Genomic DNA, 27393 nt, shown 5'->3' with positions numbered 1-27393 from the left:
CAAAAATGGGGCATAACAGGAACTTATTACTCCTTTTAAATCGAACTAATCGCATCTGGTGCAAAGGTTCTTGCTCATAACCCCCCCCCCCCCCAAAAAAAAACGGATATGAATATACTGAAAGGATTCTTCAATTTGTTCCTCAATTTTCTCGTTGATTGCTGCAGGAATTTTTCTTGAAAATTTGGTAAATTCTGTATACCTTCGTTCTTTGACACTTAAAATTTCCACAAAAATTAAAATGATTTTTTTTTTTTGCACCTCTTTATTACGTAGAATTAGAAAATGGGGAAAAAAATAAAAGAATTGAAATAAGATTCATATTTCCCAGTTTATATCCTGGAAAATCCAGTACCTCAAAATAAGGACAAAAATTTTCACTCGGTTCTAATATTTATTTTACATTTTCTCCAAGTTTTTGTTAAGTACTTGACAGTAAAACTTACAATCCCTTTGTATCCGGTTTCTGGAATAAGATGGTTTCGAGCAGTTTTTTCCCCATTATTTTCATCATTTAAGTTTTATAGTTGCTCAAAATCTTGCTATTATTTTTGGAAATTCTGAAGTAATTATTAAATTTTCCCAATCTTGTTTTAGCTTTTTTTTTTTCGTTTTACTTAATTCTAATAAAAAGGAAGTATCCTTTTGAGTTTTCAAGTAAAAAAACAGGTTTTTTAAAGGAAATTTGACATTTTGTTTTTGTTTAAAAAACATCATTTGAACTGTCAACCGATAAAAATAACAAAGATGAAAAAATCGGCTTATAAAGGAGCTACTCCTGCTGGTTATTTTGAGCATTGTCGGGTCCCCTGGTGGCACCTAAACGATAACTGTTCACATTCAGGTTTTGTGATTTTTCTGTTATGTTTCTCATGCTGACAGAGTACATAACAGACATTCATTGTGGGAGCATAACTCCGAATTGTTTTCCCGTTGAATGCAATGGATTAATATTACAAAAAAAAAAATCCACAAAAGAATAATGTTCTGTTGAAAGATAATTGGCTACTTATCTTTTGAGCTTTCCCTTAAAATTAGTCACATGGGAATATCGACTATTTTGGTTGATAAAGTATAAAATTCAATAACTTACAAAAAACGTTTTGAGAGTTTTGTTGGAAAAGAATGTACACATAAAACAAAATAAGATTTACAGTTTAAGAAAGTTATCAAGTCACTAATCTATCACGGCCATTATTAGCAATTCTCTTCGTCCTAAATTCCTTTAAAGAGTATCCAAACATTTACTGACCTTTACCAGTTCTTTGAACTCAAGTTATACAGCTTAGAAATCCAACCTGCAGCTTCCACTAGACCTTCTTGAAATTAGAAATTAAATGAAATGAGGTCGGAAGACTATTCAGTCGCATTTTTCTTTTGATAGTTTAAATTAGTCGTGACTATTTACGGTGCTCTACCTAGATCTAAAAGAACAACGTCATTAAGGGTTTAGTTTAGCCATTGTGAGTTTTCATTTTGGAGCATCATGCTACCCACCCTGAGACTTTTTTCCTGGATTCTTGGCCGTAATTCTTCTATGTTCCAAACAGATAACAGAAGTACTTCAAAATCTGACAAATTGTCCATACCACCACTACTTAGAACGGTAAAAGAAACTCGTTAGATGTTTTTAAATTGTGTTGAGATCGCGTTGAATGTTAGAACTACTTTGTTTTATTATTCAAGATACTTTTATATAATCCTTATTCCCCATTAATAATCGTCCCTTAAGACACATATTAATACTTCTCAATATTTTTAATGCGTTTTATTTATTAGGGATTATATTTAATATTCTTTTTCCCTCTGGTGCTAAGCGAATCAGCCAATATTTAGTGTCAATTATTTCCTTATTTGCTTATATAAAGAAACTCGCGCTGCTTGTATTCTATCTAATTTACTTCATTTCCTCTCGTTTTATATTTCTTTCAAATTGAATCATAACATCCTTCTTTTGTGTTATTCTTCTTAGTAAGATTATTCCTTTGTAATTTTACTTTGTTTCTAAGTTTCTTATTAAACATTTTATGAATTATTTTATTAATTTATTATTGACCAAAAGCTTTGTTCTTGTTTTAATTGGCTAAAATTCCATGGGTATATAATTCTTGACTTTGCGAATTGGTTTGTCTTGCCTATTTTAATGGTGAAGAGAAGTTTATTCAGATTATATTGAATTATTATAAATGCGAATAAGTTCTAATTCAGTATTTTGTTCATAAATCTAAGTATAATTGCTTCAAATAAATAGTAAATACTGCAGTCATCGCCTTCGCTAAAATTATGCTCAAAACCATTAATTATTTAAAGCAATTACTCAAAATATAATAGAAATATTGTTTATACGATCAAAAAGTAGTATTATGGTTGCAAAACAAAACAATTTTTTGGTGAGCTTAATAATCTGATTAGAACCACTCACATGACTTACCGCAATCATTACGCTAACTGTTTCATTTAAAAGTATAAATTTAATAAATATCGAAATTAGGATAGCAGCTAGATTCTGGAAAAAATCTCATTGCAATATCAGTGGATTCGTTTCAAGAAAAACAAAATATAAAAACTCAAAAAATAATCCTGTGAACCGCTCTTTCGGTTAATCTATTTTCTTCCAACTGGATAGTACTCGATGTTTGAAGAAATTTCTTTAAGGGAAATCACAATTGTGTTAGAAGGGTTTCTAATGATGCTTGAGTCAAACGCAGTTAAAATATACGCACATCAAATATGGAATACCAAGTTCAAGCTTTCTGCGTTTTTGTTTTTTTTAGGTTTTTGAGAAATTCGGTTCAATCACTTATAGACCATGTGCTAAAAACGTTTTTAAAAACTCGATTTGGGTTAATTTGAGTGAGAGAGAGTTCATACCGCGATTAACTACTCGAGCGTTCTTATTTTAGAAGAAGAATGTGAATTCACATTTCATTAGAAAATGAAAACAAGTACATCATCGTTTGTATAAGTTAATAAAGAAAGATTCGCTTATGTTATTAGGTGGGGTTACTCCTGACACTGCTAAAATACGTTTCCGCATTTTTTACGCTCTACGTCCAACTGTGATCTCATTAATCCTCGTCTTTTGCCTTGGCTAACCATCTCCTCATTGGCTGCTTTTTCCAAGTTCTGCAGCCTTCAACTTACTCGTCTACCATCTGGATGACCGTCGGTATTGCCGTCTTTCCTTTTCCTTCATTCATGCTGCGGCCCCAACCAATGCTATCTGCTTACTTTCACCACTGCGACTAGGCTCTTCAGGTCTGCGCTTGTTCTCCTTCTACAGGAGTAACACTGTTCACAGGCCCATACATATTCTTTCTCAGGCGCCACGGTAGCCGAGCGGTTAGAGGCGAGACCTGCGAAGCTAATATGTATTGTGGTACTGGGTTCGATTCCCCGGTCTTAGGCCTTGGATTTTATTTTTAATGGTTAATAAAAGAAGTTTACAGTAAAGTATGTTTGCTAGTCGCCTCCGTCCACGACACCTAATTGGTAGTTGGACGTTAAGCCCCGCCTGAAAAAATAGGCGTTTACTTTACTTACTTTTTTTATTCTTTCTCAGTACCATTATTTTTTTTCCCCTAGGTGCCCCTTCTCTACCACAAAGTGTTACCAAAGGCTTCCAAAAGATTTTCTAGATCTCTGCTTTGAAAAACTTCTAACAAAGATCCGACTATCCGTTGAAGGAAAAGTGTAGGTGTAGGCTTTCCTCTTTATTTATGGAAATTCCTTTTGATTAATCCACTTTTCCCCGTCATGTATCTTTTGCAAGAGTCGAACTGGGGTCCCTTAGTTAAACTTCATCATTCTGAACCATTCTATCAAAATCGCTAATAAATATGTTTTGTCAGTAAAGAGTGGCAATAGAAATTGATTGGCGATCGTAGCATTTAAAACAATATTACCAAACTTACGGTTCGTACCACTAGTTTCTATTGAAGTTTTAGCAAAATTCTTTCGTAGCTTTCCCTCGATAGCCTAGAGCAAAATTCGCAAAAGGAAGTTAGCAAGAAATTATACGAGTGGAGTCCTTGTTTTTTTAGCATCTTCGTACAGACAATTTTAATTTGTGCTTGCAGCGCAGTCTGAATAACCCCTCCGATTTTTCCTAATTATTACTGAATAATTCTCAAATTTGCTTAATCATTTTAAAAAGATCTTCGATTAGTTGAATTAAGTAAGAAATAAAAAAATAATAATAAAAAAACCAGTAAGTTTTTATCTGCTCGATCTGTAGTGCTAGCCAATAAGAAGTTGGTAAAGTAAGGTCGTTTGGACGTGAGGCCAAAGCCACTGGCGTCCAACCTGTCCGCATAAATCTCTTAGTATCTTAACTGCACTCCACATTTCTTATCATCCTACTAAAGGTTCAAGTATTAAACCATTTGAAGGTGGCATTTTCTCCTAAAGTGGACACCTTTATTTTTTCTCTCCTTCTAACGTTCCGTTCCAGATTTATTGTTTTACTGCAATCCATGGATTTATTTTTACAATTCCATGGATGTATTCACAATTAATTCAGTGAAATTACATTCTACTAAATTCCCTCGAATCATACATTACAAGAATGGTATCCCAAGAGTAATTATAACTGGCCACTTGATAGCCCAAATTAAAGAAAATAATGACATCAAATTTTTTGACGATCCATTTTTAAAACTGTTACTTAATGTATAAAAAATAGATAACGGGATGATAGCTTACACCTTCCTTAAAGCAATTTTGTTTAGAATATGTTACAATTAAAAATCGTGTTGTCACGAATCTAAATTTTTAAAGAAATCTTAACCGTAATTTTGAAATGATCGCAAAAAGTGAAATCCATGCAATTTTGTTTCATCGATTTTGACTAAAACTTAGATCGGGCCATGTTTGAGCTTTTCGGTTTTCCATATTTGAGAAATTATTATCACTCCAAAAAATTTAGAGAAAATTAAAAATCATTTATAACAATACTCAGACGATCTCTACCTTGTGAACTCCAGTGAACATCCAGTTTCAAAAAATTGGATCAAAGACAAAGGAGAAGGGAATAGTTTCTGGGAAATTTTACGTATAATAACCGCAAATGTCAGCTTTTACTTGTGATTGTCTCAAGAAAATTTAAGACATGATTCGTTCTTACTGAAAAGTGATTAACATTTCGCTCCATAGATTAAAATAAATTTCAGTGGGTTTAACAGACAGCCCATACCACCGCGAGCAAAAGGGTTCATTGTGGCCCCCCATCACAGGCCTAACTGTAAAATTGGACGTGGGGAACTCTGTGAAGAAAGTGCCAGAAAAGGATGAAAACATGAGTTATTCTTCTTAAGTCGGTTGCTCAGACGATCGAATCCTTCTCACTGGAGACAAAGCACTGTGCCGTATCCTTTTATTTTTCCCTCGGATTTTCACAAAGACTAACCGTTGGCAAGTCTGTGTACTGTGCGTGTGTTTCCTTCAGTGTGTAAGGATCTGTCAGGAAGTGTATACAACCATTCGAATGGCCATTCTGTCTTGTGGCAAAGCATCTTGAACTTAAGAGTTGTAAATAACGATTAACGTTTAGCCTGCCTGTAGCCTACAGGTTCTATATTCTTACATAATCTAATTATCTTAATTATTGATTGTTTCTTCCTTGTAGGCTTCTAATTACCATTACTAATTATTTCTTAAATTTTCTCTTCTTTGCGCAGGTGTGAGCGCGTGTCGAGGTTCCTTTCTGGAGTAATGTGGTGAGGAAAATATCCATAGAAGAACTAAAAATTAAAACTAATTACGAACTACTAAAAAAGGGAATAAAGTGCTATGGAACCTCTCTCTGACTCCAGCTTGTGTTTGCAAGATCTAGTGAGTAGTACCGGCGGAGGGGGTAATGCTGGAGGCAGTGCCGGCCCGCAGGGTGCCGATGCTCCCTCACACATGGACCAACCACTACTGTTGCATCACCATCATCATCATGAGCCACTACCACCGCCTCCTTTACATCATGAACCGCTGGAGAAGCTTAAAAGAGGTAAGAAGGGGGTTTGATTATTCAATATGATGTTTTGCCCGTGATGTTTAACTTGGAAAAAAATTCGTGGCCCTCTTATTTTATCTTTCTGGGTACAAGAAAAATATTGGAGTTAACAGTTGTATAGTGGTTATACTGGATTCGAGAACAGGATTGCCATAATGTTTAAGACTTAAGAGACTCCATAAAAATGTCTTTTGTTGATTTAAAAAGACAACAGCTTAAAAGTGACTCCTCCGAATCCTAATGGAATAATAATTACAATTATTGAGCCATTATAGTTATTATACAATCAAGACTTAACTCTTTTGGGCTAGGTGGGTTAAAAACTGTCCCACCTTCTGATTAGCTTTTTCTGCTTGGTGGGATATATTTTACCACCTCGAAAAGTTGAAGTTATTCATACTTACAGCTTAATAATGTTATTTAAAGTTTTTCATTCAGTTGGCAGTGCTATGCACAAATGGTAAATGCGTAAATAAGTGAAAAAATGTTTATATTTATTATAAACTTGACCGATAGTAAAAAATGGTAGCACCGCATGCTGTTCTATTATTTGGATGCAGCTGTTGTTAATTCATATATTGTTTATAAAAAATTGGGTCAAAACATGGGACTTGAACATTTCAAGGAACAGTGCGCTGAAGGACAGTGTGCTGTACTGTCTGCAAAGTTCCGCTTTGTTTTGGTAAAAAGTAGTGTTTGAATGAACATCATATAAAGCATTAGTTGCATAGTGGTATTATACAATACCAGTGTCCCACACTAAAAAAGGACTATTGAAATGTTATTAAGTTTTTCTTTTCTTTTTTCTTATTTCGAGAGTGATGATTATTTGAGAGGGATGATTACATATGTAAGATAATGGAAATGGATGTTTATTTCCATTTTATTTTATAATAGAAGAAATTTTGTGCAACTGGGGCTTTTATTTTCTTTAAAATCGGGTGCCTCAAAGAGTTAAAAAGCAAGACGGCCAGAGGTAGCCATTCTCGTCGTGCCATAAGTTTTTGCTTTGATTTTTCCTTTGGTGGAATCATGAAGGGCTATCTTGGACTACAGTCACCCCTCACTACTTCGTGGTTCATTTATCGCGGCCTCAGTACATTGTGGATTGTTCAAAAATTCAAAATTGAGGAATTATGGCGCGAAAGTTGTTATAAGAATAAAAGAGTTCTAAAAACATATTCACAGTATGTACACTTTAGTTACATCTACGTATGTTACACTCACTCGTATCATGTTAATATCATTTATACATTATTTTATGTATGTTATTTATACTATTAATATTTTATTTACATGTTTGAAACTATTCTTTAATGTTCTAATGATAATATATGCACTTATTATGGTTTCATATACACTTATTGATATTATACATATACTAAAAATGAGAGGGTGACATTACTTCGCGGTTTTTCACTTATCGCTGCCGGTTCCGGTCCCTATTAACCGCGATAACTGAGCGATGGACTGTAGTTTCTTTCTAATCAGCCACCAAAGTATGCGCTATTGCGAGCGTTTCTTGGGCAATCGTTCCGCTCCAACACTGCCTAATCTTCTGAAGATCCTGTAGTTCTAAAGTAGTAGAGGTACCGTTGAATAAACTCAATGAGTAGTTTTTCAAGTTTGAGCTTCATGAGACTTTTTATTTTTGACTGTTCATGGTGCAGACAATTTTCCTAAAAACCTTAACGAATTTAGGGTTCTGTAGGATAATTTAGGGATTCTATTTAGGGATGTTTATAAAACTACTACTACTACTACATAGCTCTACAGCCCGGGATGGGCCTTGGCTTCCTTAATAATGGCGACTCCAGACATCTCTATTGGCTGTTTTTGTCCTCCATCCTGACACTCCAAGGACTCTCAAGACCTTCTCAACATCATCAAGCCAACGTCTTCGCGGTTGGCCAACTCTCTTCTTCTTGCCTATGACGGTACCACGCAGCAGTCTGCTCGGCATCCTGTCTTCTGGCATTCTTGCAATGTGGCCCCTAACCATTCCAATCGTCGAGCCTTGATGAAACGGACCACATTCTCAGCCCCATATAGAGCATAAAGCTCACAGTTTTTTCTGGGTCTCCATGTGCGAGAAGTCGTGTCGAAAACTGGACCATAAATCCTCCTTAAGTTCTTAAGGTTTATAAAACTAAAAACACGATTGCAATACTTCTTAAGAGTAGCGACTGAATCGGTAGAAAATAAACCAACCGGAAATGCAGATTCTGTTCTCTCTTGTATTCTTATTTTATTTTTGTTCATGTAGAAGGCTTTTTTGTTATATGAAATGTTCACAGGGCTCTGGAGGTTAAATAATATTTATCAGTTCAATAATTTAAATTCTCTTTTTCATCTCTCTATTCTGCATTAAATGAAATTAAAATTGGGTTCGTTTTCTCTCTCCGTCGCTTCCTCACCTCCTCTCACCACAGTCACACACACAACAGAGGAGAACTGGAGTATGAGGAGAAAAGCGATAGCAGTTTGGTAGGGACGTGTGCTATTTTTTTTTTGTTTTAGGGTTGATTGCCCTATCGCTCTTGCTAACTTGCCCAAGTTGACAGACAGCGCGGCCAGCGTACCGGCAAATTGTGCAAGCTGATTGGTTGGTCTTGTCCGGGGGATTAGCTGGAATTAGTCCAGGCCAACAATCCGCGACAACTGAAACAAAAAACAAAAAAAAAATTACTGGTTTAGTATAGAGGCGTTGTGGTAATGTTCCATCAAATTTGTATTAACTTCTTTTTATACACACGATTGAAATTTTAAATTTTTAGAATATTTATTTTAATTTTAAAGACATTTGTGGAAATGAGGAATTTTTTTTAAATTAAACTAATGAGATGGACGCAAATGTTCAAAGCTTAAAGATGTACTTCGGCGTTGAATTCGTTTCTTAGTCTTGGTGTTGAATTTTATCACTAAACCTACCACTCAATTGACCGTTTTTTAAATTTGGTTTAAATTATTGTTTGCATGTGGTGCACATGAGGCAAAAACTTTACGATATTGCCCTTTTCTATGGAACAAAAAATGGGGACGAGCATTCTTCTCAAACACTGTGAGCAGAAAACTATGTGTAGACGGAAATTTTGAGGTTTATTCGAGTGGATTAAAGAAATAATCGTTTACAAACCGATAAATTTTCTTTGATTTCTAAATTTTGGAACAAATTCGTAGAGAACAGTCAAAACTGTTCTAACCAAGAGCATATATCTCTTTCAAGGACATTTGTTCCTAACAAAGTCAAGATGCTGATTTACTCAGTACATGCCAAATAAACCGGACAAATTTGGGTATCAAATCTTGGCTAGCGTTCGATGCAATAAAAGGCTTTCCATTTTTGTGGAAAACGAGAAAGCAGAGAACCTATAGTTCCGCTTGGGAAGTTGGTCGCTTTGAAATTAGCAGAAATGTATACAACTCGTGGAAGAAATATAACCGTGGAAAATCTCGGAGATGGCCTCAACTAATAGTTTTCAATATCCTAGACTTAGGCCCGGGATAAATCCATGGATTTTGTATAAAAAAAAAAAACTACGGGAAGTGAAATTTCAAGGCAAAATTTGTGTTACCATTGCAAAAGCATGACAAATATTAGTACACGAACAAATGGTCGGAAAATAGCCAAATAAGTTACTGCAAAGGCAGTAAGACTAAAAAATGCTGTCTAAACTGTAAATAATATGTATGCGGGAAATTTGCAATTGAGAAGCCTATAGTTCTAAAAATATGTTGCAAAAAAGAGTAAAATCTACGAGATTATTAAGAGATTTGCGGCACTTGATTGGTAGTTGGTCGTAAAGTCCACCTGAAAATAAGCATTACTTTAATTATTAATATAATTTTGTTTTTCTCAAGTTACTTTCTTTCTTGCCCACACACATTCTGCCAGCTTTTCTCTCTTCAATCTGGGAATCATTTAACTGCTTTTCCTCGTATTGAGTTGATTGAATTCCACACTGTGTTCTCTACATTCTAAAACAGCAATTATTCTGCATAAAATTTTCCTATTCTTTAAACTTCAAGTTGTTCGCAATCTATTTTTTTTGAAGTAAACTTTATTTATTCACTTATAATAGAATAAAGCAAATAACTTTCATTTCGGTTTCGTCAAATAATCTTGTACATATAAACAAACTGTAAACATTTATCTGAAACCAGAAAATTGAAATATTCTGCCTGTAAATAGGGCCCCATGTAAAGTAAAACATGAATTAATATAAAACTCCTTCATTTGGATCGCTTCTTAGTTGCTTTACAATTAATTTATCTTTTACAGCATTAATTTAAAAAAAAAACAAGGCCAAAATCAAGAATCGACTTTGTACCACCACAAAACCTCTTTGAGCTCCTTGCCTTTAAACGCTCGGCTATCGGTAATGGCTACGAATGGCCATCTATTTAAACAAATTGACTCCTTTTATATTAAAATTGAAGTATGAAATTCAATTCAAATAAGATAAAAAGTTTTAATAATCCGAAAAAAAAATGTAGTGTCTTTCAGTGCTTCGTTCAAGTTACAAGAGTATTTTTGTGACGGCTAACCTCTTTTCCAGTAGAAATTATTTTGTTTTTATAATGACGTCAAACACACCCATCCGCTCTCATCGCTTCTTTAGAGTAAGTTCTAAGCTTGCCGGTGTATATATATATATACTTTGTTTTCTAGGGCATATTCTCTTAACTAAGTACTCCAAAGATTCAAGTACCAATATCCTTCAACATATGTTCAGAAAAAAGAAATGAAGTTTGTTATAGACCACACAGGTTGACCGCCTTTAATGTAATTCTTAATATTTCTATCTTTGAAAAGCAATAAAAAAATAAAATAAAGTAATAACAGGGCTTTCATTATTTCTTGTATCCAATAAAGAAATAAAAATATCTTGGAAGACGTAGAAGGTAATCGATTCGTTTGAAATTAATGCAGATTACCGGCTCTGTAAGACACGTTACAAAATTATATACTGTTCAAAAATCTATTAATAAACCTAGAAAAAGTGGTTTAGAAGTAAACTAAGAAGAGAAAAGGAAGCATTTTGTTGTGGGTACAAAAGGAAATGGTATTATAAGGGTCAATTTGCCATTGAATTGGATTCTGTGAAAAGGATATAAGCCAGACAATTTGCAAAAACAGATCTTGAAGCTGCGCAAGCATAAGATAAACGAGAAGGTTTTACTAAAAAAAAAAAAGGCTTCGGCTTCGCGAAGAGATGGTCCATTGTGGGTCAAGGCAAGAGGAATGACATTGGATGGACTTCAACGTAGTTGCAAAAAAAAAAAAAAATTAAAGCATCAGATAGTCTGAAACGGTGATATTCGGGCCCTACTTTGTGCTAAAAAGGTATTGAGGTTGAGAATTGACCGAAAAATGGGCTAGAATAGATCAGTAGGAAAAAGTAGAACGAGGAGACCAAGAGCATCCAAGTGCGGTTCACGTAGATGATGAGGAAACACCACCTGGAGGAGCCACAGAAACAAGAGCCTTGGCGGCCATCATGGGTGTTTTAGATAACAAAAAAATGTTACGATGATATCTGAGTATGTCGATTATTAGTTGGCCTATAGACTTGAAACTTCCATCATATTAAAAATTAACCAATAAATAGTTCTGAATGTGGTTAACATAATTTAATTAATTCTTGATGATAACATGAGAAGAGATGATTGGATACATGATGTTACCTACCGATGATATAACAGTGAGATGCGAGATAGGGCTGGATTAGAGATAGTCATCCGACAGTGGGGGCAGTAGTTGTGACGTTCACCACCTGTTGGATCTAATATGGTCGCCTAATGTTCTTCAGTTCACCTATTTTTCTAAGTTAAAAATCCACCCGCTTATTTCCATTAAAATTTTATTACTGTTTATAAATTCAATATGTTGCTCTTGGCGGAAGCGATAGCGTAAAAAAAAAAAAGATGAAAAGAAAATACATAAAAAGAACCAGATGGCTGAATCACACGACTTTCATAATTTTCACAGTTGTAAATGAAAAAAACTTACTTCGGATTTTCAGGAAACTCACGAGTTTTGGTGAGAAATAAGCATTAGCTTTATGCAGCTTGTAATTCCGTGGAATGAGCCAGAAAGTAAGCACTGTACAAAGTATTGTAAAAATATACAGTAAACCCAAAAGTATAACATATATCAGTAGTAACAAAAAACAAAATAGTGATTTTAGTCCAAAACGAAATATAAACTTTAAACTTACTGCGAGTTTTGACTTTTTTAGTCACATTGGGGCAGTTTAATGTAGTGCTAATGGACTTGGTGTTGTAAGTTGGAAATCCCCAGTTCGTATCTCGGGTATAGCTACTTTTTATTATTATTATTATTATTTATTTATTTATTGTTTATAAAGGACTATGTCCTTATAGCAAGGGTTTGGTTACAAAAAATACAAAAATTTCGATATAAATTATACAAAAAAGAAAAATTTTCATCTCTTTAACAAGTCAATTTACACAAAGTATAATACTGGCTCTTAGCTCTTGAAAAATAAAGAAGAAATAATAACAAAAAACTGAAAATACACTTTAATAGGTTGTAATATCAATAACAGTAGGAACTGTAACTTAGATTTAATTATTTTTACTGACATACCAAAATGTTAAATGTGAATATGTTTAAAACGAGATTGTCAAGTGAGAATGAAGCTTCTTAAAAACAGTACTGATGAGATGTAATTATAATATAATGTGATTTGCTATTTTAATATCGGCCACCTGCTATCCCATATTGTGAACTTTAAATTGATGGCTAACTGACTGATAGAAGGGGCATTCAACTAGAATGTGGTCGATGTCTTCTAATACATTTAGCGGACAGAGTTTGGCAATTCAATTGAGGATTAATTTTGTGTTGACACGCAAATTTTATTACAGTTTATTAATTGTAGTAGTCCTGACTTGAGCAAACAATCTGGTGAAATGAAAAGGTATGTCACATGATAAAGAGAACGGTACAGTAACAGAAGTAATACAAAAAAAAAATGTTAAAATACGTATATAGTATGGTAATGTAATGCACTTAAGTTAGTAAAATTTGGTAGTTGAATATTAAGCCCAGCCAGAAAACAAAATATGTAGGAGATTACTTTACTCAAACACCATTTTATGAATATCATTGTTTTTGAGACTCAGTGAATCCCAAAACATAATATCCTTTAATACAAAATTTGATTCTTTCGTAATATTTCCGCTTATTAAGAAAAAATGTAATGGAAGAACTGTACATTATTTTGAAAGTGTACAATAATTGCTGTATTCTTCGAGCCATCATTTCTTTAAAATTTCGCTAAATTTAAAGAAATTAGCTTTGTTCATTTTCCAGATAAAGGGCAAGAAAAGATCGAAGTCTTTGTCGATACAAAATGTTATGTTTCAAGATTGGCTATGTCCTAAGAGTTGTATTGTGCACCATATTCAGCAGCAAAACTTTAAAGAACAATCAATGATTAATAATTTATTTTCAAACATGAGTTGGATCTAGAAATATGAATATCTGGTCCAACTGAATCAGAAAATTTTAAGTGAACTCGAACACTTCCTGTAATCGTAGCTAGAGAAACTAAAAATATTTATGCGTTACGAATTTTTCATGAATCAAAAAATAAAATAAAGAATTTATGTTTAATAAAACCAAAATTTGGCAAATAAAATGTTTGATGTAGTGCACAAAGAATCATTAGCTATTCTCGAATGTGTGAGAGGAAACAGGACAGTTTGTTGCGTGTTATGTTTGTAACAAATAGGGTAACAAGTATGTTTTATAGCTTGAGTAATATCCTCACCACCAGTGTATTTTGATGGACAGCGACGGCTGTTTTTCTCCGGTTTAGGACTAAGGATATTATGTAAAATGTAGGAGAACTGGTTGTAATATATTACACAGAAGTCTAGAAATAGAGAATTCTAGACAAGGGCGTGTTGTCACTTCAACTTGTAAAGCGATATTTTTCCACTTTGGACGATGTGAATCTCTGGTTCTACTTGGGGAAAGAGAAAAGAAATTTAGAATGTAAAAAATTCACCATTTAACTCAAACTGAACTCTACAATGAAAAATTTACTATTGCCGAAGTTAAAACTGAATGTTTTTGCTTCTAAAGCAGAGATTCCCAATCTTTTTTTCCGTCCCGTAACTCTAAAGAAATTTCACTTGAACCTCACACTTCCTGTATATATTTTGCTCAAGAATAAAATAAAACACATGGAGTATATAACAAAGAAAGTGTACTTTCCAAAAAAATAATAATTTCTTTGAAATATGTGCAAGATAATAATATAATAATGAAAAATATTTGAATAATAATAATGGACTTTTCTCGCACTCCCTGGAATCCTCTGTTCTAAAGGTACTCGAAGCTCCTGGTATTATCGGAAAGGCACCGAATTGTTGCTTCATAGAAGCGTAAAAGTTTTACTTAAAGATGGCCTACACACAACGAGTAAACTTTATAGAAGAATAAACCATTTTAGAAATACAAAAAAAAAAATCTCAGATTTTGATTTTACATAGGGGTGTTACCTGCTTCCTACACTAGGATGGTACAGGTGTTAGCCTATGTTGATGATGTGGCTTTAATGGCAAGATCTCAAGCAGAGCTACAGGCGACATTCTTGGAAATGGGAGCAGCGGCTAATGAGTTTGGATTGGAGGTTAACTGTCAGAAAACCAAAAATTTGGTGATGACAAGAAAGAGAAAGATATTTCGGAACCTACGGTTGGGGACATATACCTTTGAAGGAGTAAGGAATTTCAAATATTTGGGTTCAGTGTTAACCTCTAAAAACGATTTAACAGAAGATATTGGCTGGACGAATGGCTGCTGGAAATAGTTGCTTATGGGCTCTTCAAATGGTGTTTAGAAGTAAAAATGTGTCAAGAGCAGTAAAAATAAGGCTTCATAAGGCAGTGCTGAGGCCGATTGCCACCTACTGCACCAGAAACGTGGGTTTTGACCCGAACAGATGAGCAAAGGATACGGTAGGTGGGAAAGGAAAATATTAAGGAGAATATTTGGACCTGCGAGGACAGAGGAAGGCTTCAGAATCAGGACGAACCAGGAGAAGTGGCTGAACTGTTTGGTGAGCCTGATATTGTGTCTTGCATAAAAGCAGGAAGACTGCGATGGTTGGAGCGGAACATACACCGAATGGAGGATATAAGGGCTCCAAAGAGAGCATTGTGCGGACATCCTGGCGGGAGAAGGTCCTGAGGCAGACCAAGGTTGAGATGGCTGAGGGACGTGGAGGGTGATTTGGAGGAGGTCGGCCTGCACAGTTGGAGAACGTTGGAAAGCTGTTGTGGCTGAGGTCCAGGACCTTCATGGGCTGTGATGGCCAGTGAATAGTAGTAGTAGTTACCTGCTTCCAAATCTCCTGAGGAATGGTGGCTTAAAAATTTATAGATCTCTGACTGCAGGAAGAAGCGAGTTAAAGAAGAAGACACGTTAAGGAGATACTATTACATTAATAGTAAAATAATTTCTTATTTATAATTACTGAAGAAAAAGTCAAAATTTTCCACATCATCCATCCTCTTAGACCAGCGGTTCTCAACCTGTGGGTCGCGACCCCGGCGGGGGTCGAACGACCAAAACACAGGGGTCCCCAAAAGCCATCGGAAAATACATATTTCCGATGGCTTTAGCCGCTGAGAAGCCGCGCTACCTTCTGGAACGCACGCCGTTATGGCCGTTAATGTTATTTACTGGAATTAGTAATAAATATTTCTCAATATGTAATTAAATATTGTTTTTGTGATTAATCACTATGTTTAAATTATGTTTGATTTGTAGCAATGAGAATACATAATGCATATCAGGTATCTACATTCCGAATCATAATTGTAGCAAAATTACAGTTATGAAGTAGTCTCCAAAATTATTTTTTGGTTTGGGGTCACCGCAACATGAGGAACCGTATTGCGAGGTCACGGCAGTAGAAAGGTTGAGAACCACTGTCTTAGACGATTAAAACGCAGTGGCCACGCGGTTATCTTCTTTCAATAAAGGGAGTCTTTAATCCTAAAGATTACTTAGGAAGTTATCCTGTAAGGTAATGTAGCGTCAGAATTGCCTGTGTGACTCACCGTGAAACTAAGAGTAATTTTCAAAATAAATAATAATAATCAATATTTTAAAAGAATGGAAGTTCAGTTTCTCCATTATTGTTATTCCTTAACAGAATTTGGTTACGTAATATTTTTAGTAAATTGAAAATAAAGACTTTCTGAAAGTCGTATTTCCTATTGAAGTATTTTAAACCTATTTAATTATGATTTATGCTTAATTAGAAAAAAAATAGGCAAAAAAGTAAAAAAAGAAGGTGAGTAGGGGATAGATTGGCCCGAGAGAAATGGAGAGGTGATATATAGTAGGCGGTGTACACAGTCTGCGGCTGGAACAGGGTGATATAGAGTGTCTACCAGGGTATGGGTCTAGCCGACTGGGCCCTAGGGTCTCGGGTTCATCCTTTAAGCCTTCTCCGGCTTTACCATCCTTCCAACGGCACTAGATCTTTTTCCTTCCTCAACCAAATCCCCTCGTCCAAACCACAGGGCCAAATTAATACAAAACCGTTCTTCTATCTACCCAGTCTTGGCCTCAACTACTTCTTTTATATTTTTACACGGAACTCTACGAAAGCAACTTTTTGCTCTGTCTTTTATTCATATTTTACAACCATTATTTTTTATTCCTGCTGTTAAATAGAAATGTTAGGAAAATACACTTTAGTAGGTAAAAATGGTAAAATATTATTCTACCTATAATTTTAACGATTTCTTTTTTATTTTATTTTATGTTTTTAACCAAACAAGAACTTCCTTAAGGAAGTTTAAATTTGATATTTCTCTTGTTCCCAAAAATTTGTATTATAGTAAGTTATTCAAATTAATTTTTTTTTTTTTTTTTGTTATTTGAAAGGTGCACAACATCTAAGGTCTTTCGCACCTGTTTTCTTATTTCTGATGGACACTATACTGATTATGTTAAACTACTAGTTACCTAACGAAGAAAACCTAACGACAACTGTCCTAACATATAAATAAATCGCACCTATATTGTTTCTATATCTACTTGGGGTGGAGTACTTGATATTCCTCGCACCCCTCACGGATCATAGCCTAAGTAAAACTAATATGTACATTTACTCTGGTTTACACTTACGATTTCGCATTCATACAGACAAACATACCAATAAATACTTACATACTTAAATGCGCTCATACTAATAAATATTCCCAAGCAAATAAATACATACACGCATTAAAAATGGACAATCATATTACACATATACGCACTAAACTAAAATTCGGGTGGAGTACTCAATATTCCTCTCACCCTAAACAGAAACTAAACCTAAACTAACATATTTATACTATTTACACTACATTTTTTCGTACCATTCATACCTTGCCGGGGTGCCAAACCCGACACAGACCCACCCCTCCAGAAGACAGTGGCTCCCAATTATGTACATTTAAAGTACAGGAAAGGCGTCCTGTAGAGAAGAAGTTTGCCACCCCTATCCCGACATTGGCCCCCCGCACTCATCAAATTAATTAATTTGTTCTTTATATATTTCTACACCATCGTTTCTATTTTGACCAAATTTGGCAGATATTTCTCTAAAGACTTGTTGGGCTATCAACAAAATTTCCTTCCCTTAATTGAGAAAAATAGATTATCTTTATTTCGCGTTAATATATACTAATTGCGCATTGGTCGGATGTTTTGCGGTTTATAATACAGTTAATAAACAAAGTAATTGTACGAGATGTTTGAAAAACATCAAGATCCTAGCACACTTAGAACTAATTTGATGCTAATTTTATTGTGTGTAAGTGGGTGATGACCAGACTGTTGTTGGTGTTAGGCTGATATGTCTGTAGGGTGCCAAAATCTCCGATAAGAGAGTACTGATAGTTTTTCATGACGACTTCCAACAAAATGGTATCCAATGATACCAAAATTTACATCCCAGATGAGGATTATGCTTATGCCTATTTCTCTTCCACTTAACTCCTTGTTACTTCATTTCAGGGGCATTTTTCACTTCAAAATTTGAGTAACATGCTACAATATTATGAGTAATTAGGACCTTTTTTTCTCTTGCATTGAACCCTCTAGGTGCCTTCTTATTGTTGAAAGTCAGGAATCTACAAAAGATTGTACTAACAATCATTATAATATCATGTTACAAATGAATTATTTACACTGATAAAAAACATTATTTCGTTATTGTAGAGTCGTATATTCGCGTTTAGATCGTTAAAATTCCCCTGCAAATCTTAAGGAAACAGTAAATTTTAAATCAAAGTATTTAAATAATTTGATAAAGTCAGGAAATTATACCTCGCTGAAATTTGATTCCTTCTTAGTTGGGAACAATTATAAAATTGTTATTAATATGAAACTACTGCCTACCCTGAAATTTTCTGTTTGTAGGATTCTTTAAGAAAGCACTGGACCGGTGATGGCCTGTGTTTGTCTTGTCTTTAACAAAAGAACAATATCTGGAGTCTGGCAGTAAAAAAATTAAATAAATAAATAAAAATAAATTAAATGGGACTTTTGACGCGTCTTGAAAAAAGAGTGTGACTTCCAAGGCAGGAAGATGATGGACGGGGACCATCTTGAAGATTACTCTGCGCTGGAAGACATCCGCAGAGCACCCTTTATTTCGTTTGAACCACATTTTACAGCCATGCTGTATTGGAATGATGCAACATCTTTTTCGGACGGCCAAAAAAAGGCTTGTGACTAGCGTTAAGTTAAAAAGAAAAGGTTCAGTAACCCGAATGCTGAATACGTGGACGGTTCATGAAGGGCCTTAGCTGTTGGAAATAGTGTGACGTGATATAGAGAATCTGGCAAGACATCAACTATGCCAGCTAATTAGAGAGGAAAAAATAATAAAAAAATGAAATCACTGCCTTAAATATGAAGACTTAGAAAGAGAAAGAACATGATTTCAGAAATTTGTTTGAACTTCGCTTTTGGAAGCAGGAGAAATGACAAAGAATAGTTTTGAAAATAAGTCTATTTGAGTTAATCTAAATGCAAGCAGGCTTTAAGAAAGTTGATGAAGTATAATTGCAATTGTAAGTGAAGCTGGGCGCAACAAAAGTGCATTCACTTGAGCAATTATCTGATCTGTAACTGCAGTATCCGGAAGTGACAGTAGACTAGCACTCAGCTACACAGAAGTGTGACATCAGTCTAACTGGACCATGTGATTGTTGGGTAAAACGACGGCACCCACCCAATCGCTTCTCCGGACAGGGTAAAGTCAATAACCCTGGCTCTAGTAATAATAGCAACTTACTGCCCCGCTCTGCCAAACTGTAATGTGGCTGTTATGTGGTAGAATTAGATATTAGATCCCACCCGTGTTCCTATTTCCAAACAAAGATCTATGTTCATTCAGTGTACTGGCCCTTCTTTGTTAAATGTTCACTGGGATTCATTCGATGATGAATAGATAGTTTTTTGTATACTTTTGCTCCTCTGTTATTTTTACTTCAATCTGAAGAAACAAGAAAAACTAGATTTGTTGAAATAAATCAATTTCCTTTTTCTTTCACTTGTTAGTGTTGGCGATGAAATTTGAGTTTTCATCAAGAATTAAGTTGTGAGATCCCTGGAAAAGAAAAGTATCTGACGAGTACACTCGCATGACTTTACCTAAATTCTTGAGATTCTAACTTACGTATTTTCCAACTTTGCATCTTTAACTACAGCTTTAATTCTAATTAATGAATATATAGTTTTCGTGACCGCAAATTGTTAAACTTAGGATGGAAGATTTGCGAGGAATCGGTCAAATAAAACAACTCGTCTTTTTGCCAACGTTTCGACAAATACGAGGGTCGTTTGAAAAGTTCGTGCAAAAATAAAAACTACTTAATTTTTTGGGGTAAACCATTTTCATTTTTCAACATAGTCTCCTTTTAGGCTTATACACTTCGTCCAACGCTGCTCTAGTTTGTTGATCCCTTCCGAATAATAGGATTTGTCCAAGTCTGAAAAATAGCCATTCGTTTCTGCAATCACCTCCTCGTTTGAATAAAATCTTTTTCCCGCCAGCCATTTCTTCATATTAGGGAACAAATAGTAGTCCGAGGGAGCCAAGTCTGGAGAATAGGGGGGATGTGAAACGAGTTGGAACCCTATTTCCATTAATTTTGCGACCACATCTGCTGAGGTGTGAGCTGGTGCGTTGTCGTGATGGAAAAGGACTTTTTTGTGGGCCAATCGTGGGCGTTTTTCCTGCAGCTCGGTTTAAAAACGGTCCAATAACGATGAATAATATGCACCTGTAATAGTTTTACCCTTTTCCAGATAGTCGATGAGGATTATTCCTTGCGAATCCCAAAAGACAGTCGCCATAATCTTTCTGGCCGAAGGAACGGTCTTCGCCTTTTTTGGCGCAGATTCCCCCTTGGTAACCCATTGTTTAGATTGTTCTTTGGTCTCAGGAGTGTAGTGATGTATCCATGTTTCATCCACAGTGACGAAACGACGCTTAAAGTCATGCGGATTCTTCTGGAACAGCTGCAAACCGTCCTTGCAACACTTCACACGATTTCGTTTTTGGTCAAGCGTGAGCAATCGCGGCACCCATCTTGCGGATAGCTTTGTCATGTTTAAATGTTGATGCAAAATATTATGTACCCGTTCACTCGAGATGCCCACAGCACTAGCAATCTCACGCACCTTCACTCTTCTGTCATCCATCACCACATCATGGATTTTATCAATGATTTCTGGAGTAGTAACCTCAACAGGGCGTCCAGAACGTTCAGCGTCACTTGTGCCCATATGGCCACTCCGAAAATTTTGAAACCACTTATAAACTGTTCTAATCGAAGGTGCAGAGTCACCATAATGTTTATCAAGCTTCTCTTTAGTCTCCTGAGGCGTTTTGCCTTTCATAAAGTAGTGTTTAATCAACACACGAAATTCTTTTTCATCCATTTTTTGAAAATCACTCGACTTCCTCGATTCAAACGAATGCCAAACACAAAGAAATAGACCGATCTGGCTGAAACTTGGTGTGTGCTCTTCCAAGAGATGCTACTAACTAAACATAACCTCGATACGCGCCAGTGCTGCTATCTCTATGACTTTGCACGGACTTTTCAAACGACCCTCGTATATTTTCCTCTTCAAGGCCTGGATATTGCAAATACAAAATATTGTATTTTGAAACGTTGGCAAAAAGATGAGTTGTTTTATTTGACCGATTCCTCGCAAATCTTCCATCCTAAATTCTAATTAATATTAATCAGATTATTTATTTATTTATTATTTGCAATCTGGGCCTTGCCCCATACAAAGAAGTTTGGATACAATAGTACAAAAAAGTATACAATAATAATAGCATTAAAATAGTATAACAAAATATGAAATTTGGGACTGTTCTTATTAGATTAGTAAATATTACAAAAAGAAAAAGCTGCTAGTTCGGTAAGGAGAAAAAATTTTATTAATAAAATAAATTGTTTAAATTACTACAGTTAACTGGGATTAATATTTGAAAATGCCAAAGGGAGCACACAAGATAGAGGAAGATTTTGGTACCTTCCGAAAGTTTTTTAAGGATTTAAAGTTTTTTTTTAAGCATTGTGTAGTACATTACTTAAGATTAGATGAGCTTAATACATAACATAAGCTTAATTATATGATTTCTGATTGATGAAGTGATTTAAGAAAGATTCTAACAGGATCTTCTGAAGGATATATCTTTTATCTTCTAAAAAACTTTAAAGCGTTGCCCATATTCAATAGTCAAGACTTAACCAGTTGTAAACAATCATTTCTTCGTGTTATTGTGTATTATTGTATAAAAGTAAGCCAATCAAACAATTAGATTCAATTAAATAATCACATAATTCAATTAACAACATGTAAATCTAAAAATAAACTGAATTAACCCTTTTTAATCCTCAAAAGCTAAAAGGAAAATATGTAAAAAAAAAAAATCTGTTTAAAGTTGGATTTCATTCAAAACTTTAATGTTCCCCGTATGGAGGCGTGTTCGTGTTGAAAGAGCCCAGAAAATACTAACCCAATAAGCCCGGAGCATTACAAATAATACCCGGCAATTATTACAGCTCAAAATGTTTACAACATTTTAGGGCTTAACTTGGATTTCATTTTAATCTATCTTAAACTTTATTAAGGCGATCATATTTATCTTTTTACTGTCTATTATAAATAAATCTTACCGTAAAACGTGTTCACCCAGTTTGTCGTAAAAAATATGTAACTCATTCATAAAAAAGCAAAAAGCTACCGGAGTTTTATATATTTCCATTGGCAAATTATTGCTCGATTGGATTTAATTATTAATTCTGATTTTTCACTCATTTGTTGGTAAAAAGAAAGGCATTACATGAAATTAAGACTTCATTAAGATGTTTGTGTAAACATTAATTTATCTGTTAGTCTGCTTTATCTCTTTTTATGGCACCTCAAGGAATTTTCCGAGCTCACAATAAAAGATTTTTTTAATTTTGCCAAAAATTTATTCAACTTTTCTTCTTTCTATAAATTGCTTAAGAAAGTGAAGTTAATAATTAAAATTTTATGTTTCCTTACTTCTCTTTGAAAGAGAGCATTGATTGCAGATTTTCGCTTTTGATTTTTCCTAGATAGTAGACGTTTTGCAGGTCCTATATGCACTTTTTTCGCATGGCTGCTGGCTTCATTAGCGCCTTTTAATGCACTTGAAACATAAATATATTGATTGTGTTTCATTGAAAAACATTTCATAAATTTACTCTGCCGATTGTCCTTTGCATTCTAGAACAGTTTTTTTTTTAGAACGGCCTTTGCTGATGATGTTGCTATTCTTTTTTCTCATTCAGAACCTATTTCGGCCTCTAAATACCTTCCAGAACACTTGCCCTTAATATAAGAGTGGTACAAAGAAATGGGAGATTAGAGTGAATGAACAAAATGTATTTAAACTTCTTTTACGCTTCACTACTTTTCTTATTCCGGTGTTAAATTACAATATTACATTGCTTGCCAGCTTCTGATGAGACAGAGAACGATATCTTTGGTTTAAATTTGGAGAAACGACTAACTTGGAATTATCACACTAGACTGGAAAGGATGCAGACAGACTAACAGACGATTTTGCTCGCTAACAAGACTACTGGACAAACGATTTAAACTTAAAAAATTCAAACTTACTGTGTAAAAAAACTTTGATGAAACTAATTGGACTGGACTTATGGATCAGAGGTGTGAAATGCCACTTAGCATTTCAATCTTTTTCGAATTCCAATCAATCCTTAGAAAAATCACCATAGCCCATTTACTAGGTCTCCAATAAAACCTTACATTAACCTTCGTGTACCATCTGATAAAATTCCGATGTTATAGATTCCACAACTTCGTAATTTACCTTCAAAATTCTGTTGTACGAGTAGGGGCTTCTTCTTCTTCTTCTTCTTCTTCACCGATTCCAACGCCATGAAGCGATAACAATGGATATCTTTCAAATGCCATTCATTCCATTTTATACTAAGTACGCATTTGCTTATTATAAATTTTACAGTTACAAATCTAAATGGAGAATATTTTTATATTGGGGGAGCTCTGACGTCGTGCTTTCTTGTACAACTCAATGAAGGAGAATACTATTGATGAAGACTGTTTTAACAGAAATGAAAATAACATTCATTGAAACAAGATTTTCTTTTTCCCCTAACTGGACGACAAGAAAAGTTGATGACTGAATATATTTTAAACGCCCCAGACAAAAAAAATGGAAGACAACTCCTTTCAGCTGATGTCAGATCTTCACCAATAAGCGCCGAAATTGGGTGGGTATTTTTGTTTTTACCAATGAAAAATTTCCCTCTGTACACACATTTATCAATTAAGCTTCTCTCTCTTTTTTTTTCTGATTGGTTGTTTTGTGTTGGTGTCGAGTTGTGGTGAGTTATGACGAAGAGTGTTGGTTCTACACTCTGTAGTTATGGGAAACAGTGTTGGACACAGTGGTGGGCCCATATATCGGCTCTGTTCTCCTGATCGCAACTGATGCTGGGAAAAAACTGTGTTGCAACAGGACACATATGGACTTTGAATTACATTTATCATCTCCATGACAATCAATAAGCCAATCTGATATCTGTAACAAAAATCTGCATACATGGTGGGACGTGAAAGGTAGAGTCTGATTGGACAATCAAGTTTTAGCATCCTAATCGGTTTCTCTTTAAATCTCTTCCATAAATAAATATCTATGTAAACAATTATTTATTTCTTTATAATTTTATCAAATTGTGGCATTTTTGAACAAGTAAATTTATTTTCATTTGCTGGACTGTTTTTTTGTGTATGTTCAATTAATGCATCTTGCTTTCTAAAAGTGCGACCAACAAATGCCCTTAGCAGAATTTGGTTTCAAGTTTTCCTTGATTTTCTCCTGCCCATCGAACTATGATCTAAGGGAAAGTACTACCATCATGCAGATCTTAAGTTTCCGCACATATCAAATCAAAATCTAAAACAAAACGAATATTAAAAAAAAAAGTATTAATTTGAAGAGACATTAAATATCGAGGTGCTATTTCAGCCGTGATGGACTAGGTCTTTGTATCCGAGAGGGTTAAAGGAGCCCTGCTAGGTCAAGCTTATCTTATTTGCCTTAAAGTTCTGAGGCCATAAATTTAGTCACACTGTTATCGAACCTTCTGCTAAGGCCGACGAACATTCTAACCTAAGATGACATGTCTCCTCCACCAGTTGGCCCGTCTCCCATTTGTTCGCATCACTACATCCTTATTTATGTTCATTTAATCTCCTGTTTTTTTTACTGAAATCCTCGATTTTAGAATTCTTTTTATTTACTTATTATAACTGACTATAATTTATCGCAATGATAATTCTTTTATTTTATTAATCATAAATTAGGGGCCAGTTTTGTCTGAAATATTATTTTATTAGTTTGTTCAAGCTTTAGGTCCATCATCTGTAGCAGTTTACGTTCAGTGCTTTTTAAAGAGCACTGCTTTGGAGCCGAAGTTACTGTCTAGCAATAAAAATTTCTAAAACCATTCTGCTGTGATCATCATTGGAGAATTTGTTTTCACATTTAGAATTTTTGAACAAAAAAAAAAAAAACAGATTTAGAATCACGTAATTTAATTGTAAGTTCTTGAGGCACACCAACCACTTGAATATGTCTGTAGTGTTAGACTTCCGGAAGAACTAATTCAGTTAATAGACGTTTCACCTTTCTAGATCTTTTTCGGAAGTGGCTTTTACGATTTACTGTTTACTATACCGGGTGTATACGGAGGAGTGGTCGAAACTTCGGGAGGTGATTCAGCAGCTCAAATGCAACAAAAAATATTCTCTTCACTTTGGCCCGATTCTCAATAGTGTCCAAGATATTTGCATTTTTAACTTTTCCGTCGATATTCGCGTTTTTCGCCATAAAAACGGCCGTAACTTTTCTATCCTTAATTTACTCAAATATCAATTTTTACCATTTTAGTAACCATTTTAGTTTAGAACAATTATTATTTTTAAAACGGAAGTAAAAAATAAAGTAGCAATAAAACACAGAAGTGAAAAAGTACAATAGGCAGGTGCCCAGTTAAAATTGCTACAAAAATCGTTCGAACTATTCAAACAAGGAAGTGGGAAAGAATTTTAGCAAAGTTTTAGTTTCTTGACTACAATTGTTTGAGCAACATATTTGAACGACATAATGGAGGTTTTTTTTCATCAAAGTTAATTAATGATAATTCAAAACTAATCAATTTTTGGAGAAGGAACAAAAAGAATATAACCATTTTATTTTTGAATTATTGTTAATTAACTTTGATAAAAAAAACGTCCATTATGTCATTAAAATAAGTTGCAGAAACAATTGTAGTCAACTACTGCGTTTTATTGCTACTTTATTTTTTACTTCCGTTTTATTAAATAATAATTGTGAAAAACTAAAATGGTTACTTTTCTTTTTGTTCCTTCTCCAAAAATTGACATTTGAGTAAATTAGTCAGTTTGCAAAATCCCAGTTTTCTGCATTTACACCCCTCTGTTCGGGGTAGGGTTTTATTAAAAACCAAAAAAATCCATATGATATTGAAGGTCAATAAATGCGCAACTTTTTCTGAAATTATGTGACTCCTTGATTCATTAACCATTGAGAAAATGCAGTTGAAAATTTTAACAAAAATCATCGAGAACGAAATTTTTAGACATTAAAGTAAAAATTTCATTGTTATAAGAATCGTTTTGAGGTTCTGTATTAAGCATATTTATAGGAAATTTAATGCTATTTCGTTTGGAATAAGCAGATTTGTTGTAGGACAAAGGATAGAAATCCTTCCAAATGCATGTGCACCCGGAGACATGAATGTAGTGATGAACGTCGACCATCCATTGATGGAAGCCTGTTAGTTCGCCACGATGGCAGATTTACGCAGCAACCATCCAAGGAGGTCGGCGTTATGTGTTGAGATGGTTGCTACCGTTAGGCGCCACGGTAGCCGAGCGGTTAGAGGCGAGACCTGCAAAGCTAATATGCATTGTGGTACTGGGTTCGATTCCCCGGTCTTAGGCCTTGGATTTTATTTATTGGTTAAAAAAAGAAATTTACAGTAAAGTATGTTTGCTCCGTCCACGACACCTAATTTGGTAGTTGCACGTTAAGCCCCGCCTGAAAAATTAGGCGATTACTTTACTTTTTACTTTTGATCGCTACCGCCGCTTTACTCTGCGCTGTGGATTTGAAGGAAGTGTTGTAGTAGACATGTTGTGGATCCAGAGGGTTGTAATGAAAGGTGTAGATTTGAGTGGAGTTTTGTGTATCGAGATTGGGCTATTTCAGTAACGCGAGGAATGTTGAGATCAGAGTGTATAGTATGATTGGAGAAGTAGAAGGGAGCGTTAACTATTGTTCTCAGGATTTTAGACTGCAAGGTTTGAAGTCGGTTGATGTTCGATTTTTTGCCATTTCCGTAGAGTTGTATCCCGTACGTCTATATTGAGGCAATTAGGGCTGTATATAGTTTTCTTTTGTTCGTCAGGGTCAATTTAGAACGTTTGTTGAATAGTCTTCGTAACATTTTGTTTCTGAGATTGAGGTCAATTCGTTTGAGACGCTTGTAGAGGTTCCATGTTAGTCGTTTGTCAGGGTGTAGTCCGTGATGTAAAATGTGGTAGTTGGATATAAAGCCAACCAGAAAATAAAAAATAGGTATTACATTACTTTTTAACATTGCGCTGCTAGTTTTTATTTTAAAAATAAGTATTTCACAAAAAACTAACATTATTTTGCATCCCTTAAAGATTGCTGAGTCACTCGCAGACAGTTATATCGGCTAAATGATGAAAT

General features: G+C 34.7%; 1 protein-coding gene across 1 annotated transcript in view; it reads left to right on the top strand.

Moving 5' to 3' along the window:
• The window catches only part of Ptx1 (pituitary homeobox homolog Ptx1), an 85156-nt gene that overhangs the window by 2903 nt on the left and 54860 nt on the right, over nt 1-27393 (top strand). Inside the window, exon 2 of the mRNA XM_074122542.1 lies at nt 5679-5998. Within this exon, the coding sequence (XP_073978643.1) occupies nt 5791-5998 (208 nt within the window). The 5' untranslated portion in view covers nt 5679-5790. The remainder of the gene's footprint in view (nt 1-5678; nt 5999-27393) is intronic.

Source organism: Rhodnius prolixus, unplaced genomic scaffold, assembly GCF_049639745.1.
Source record: "Rhodnius prolixus isolate KJV_2025 unplaced genomic scaffold, Rpr scaffold_8, whole genome shotgun sequence".
Taxonomy (NCBI): domain Eukaryota; kingdom Metazoa; phylum Arthropoda; class Insecta; order Hemiptera; family Reduviidae; genus Rhodnius; species Rhodnius prolixus.
The sequence above is the reverse complement of the archived record's forward strand: the minus strand, read 5'-3'. Positions and strand labels throughout refer to the sequence as shown.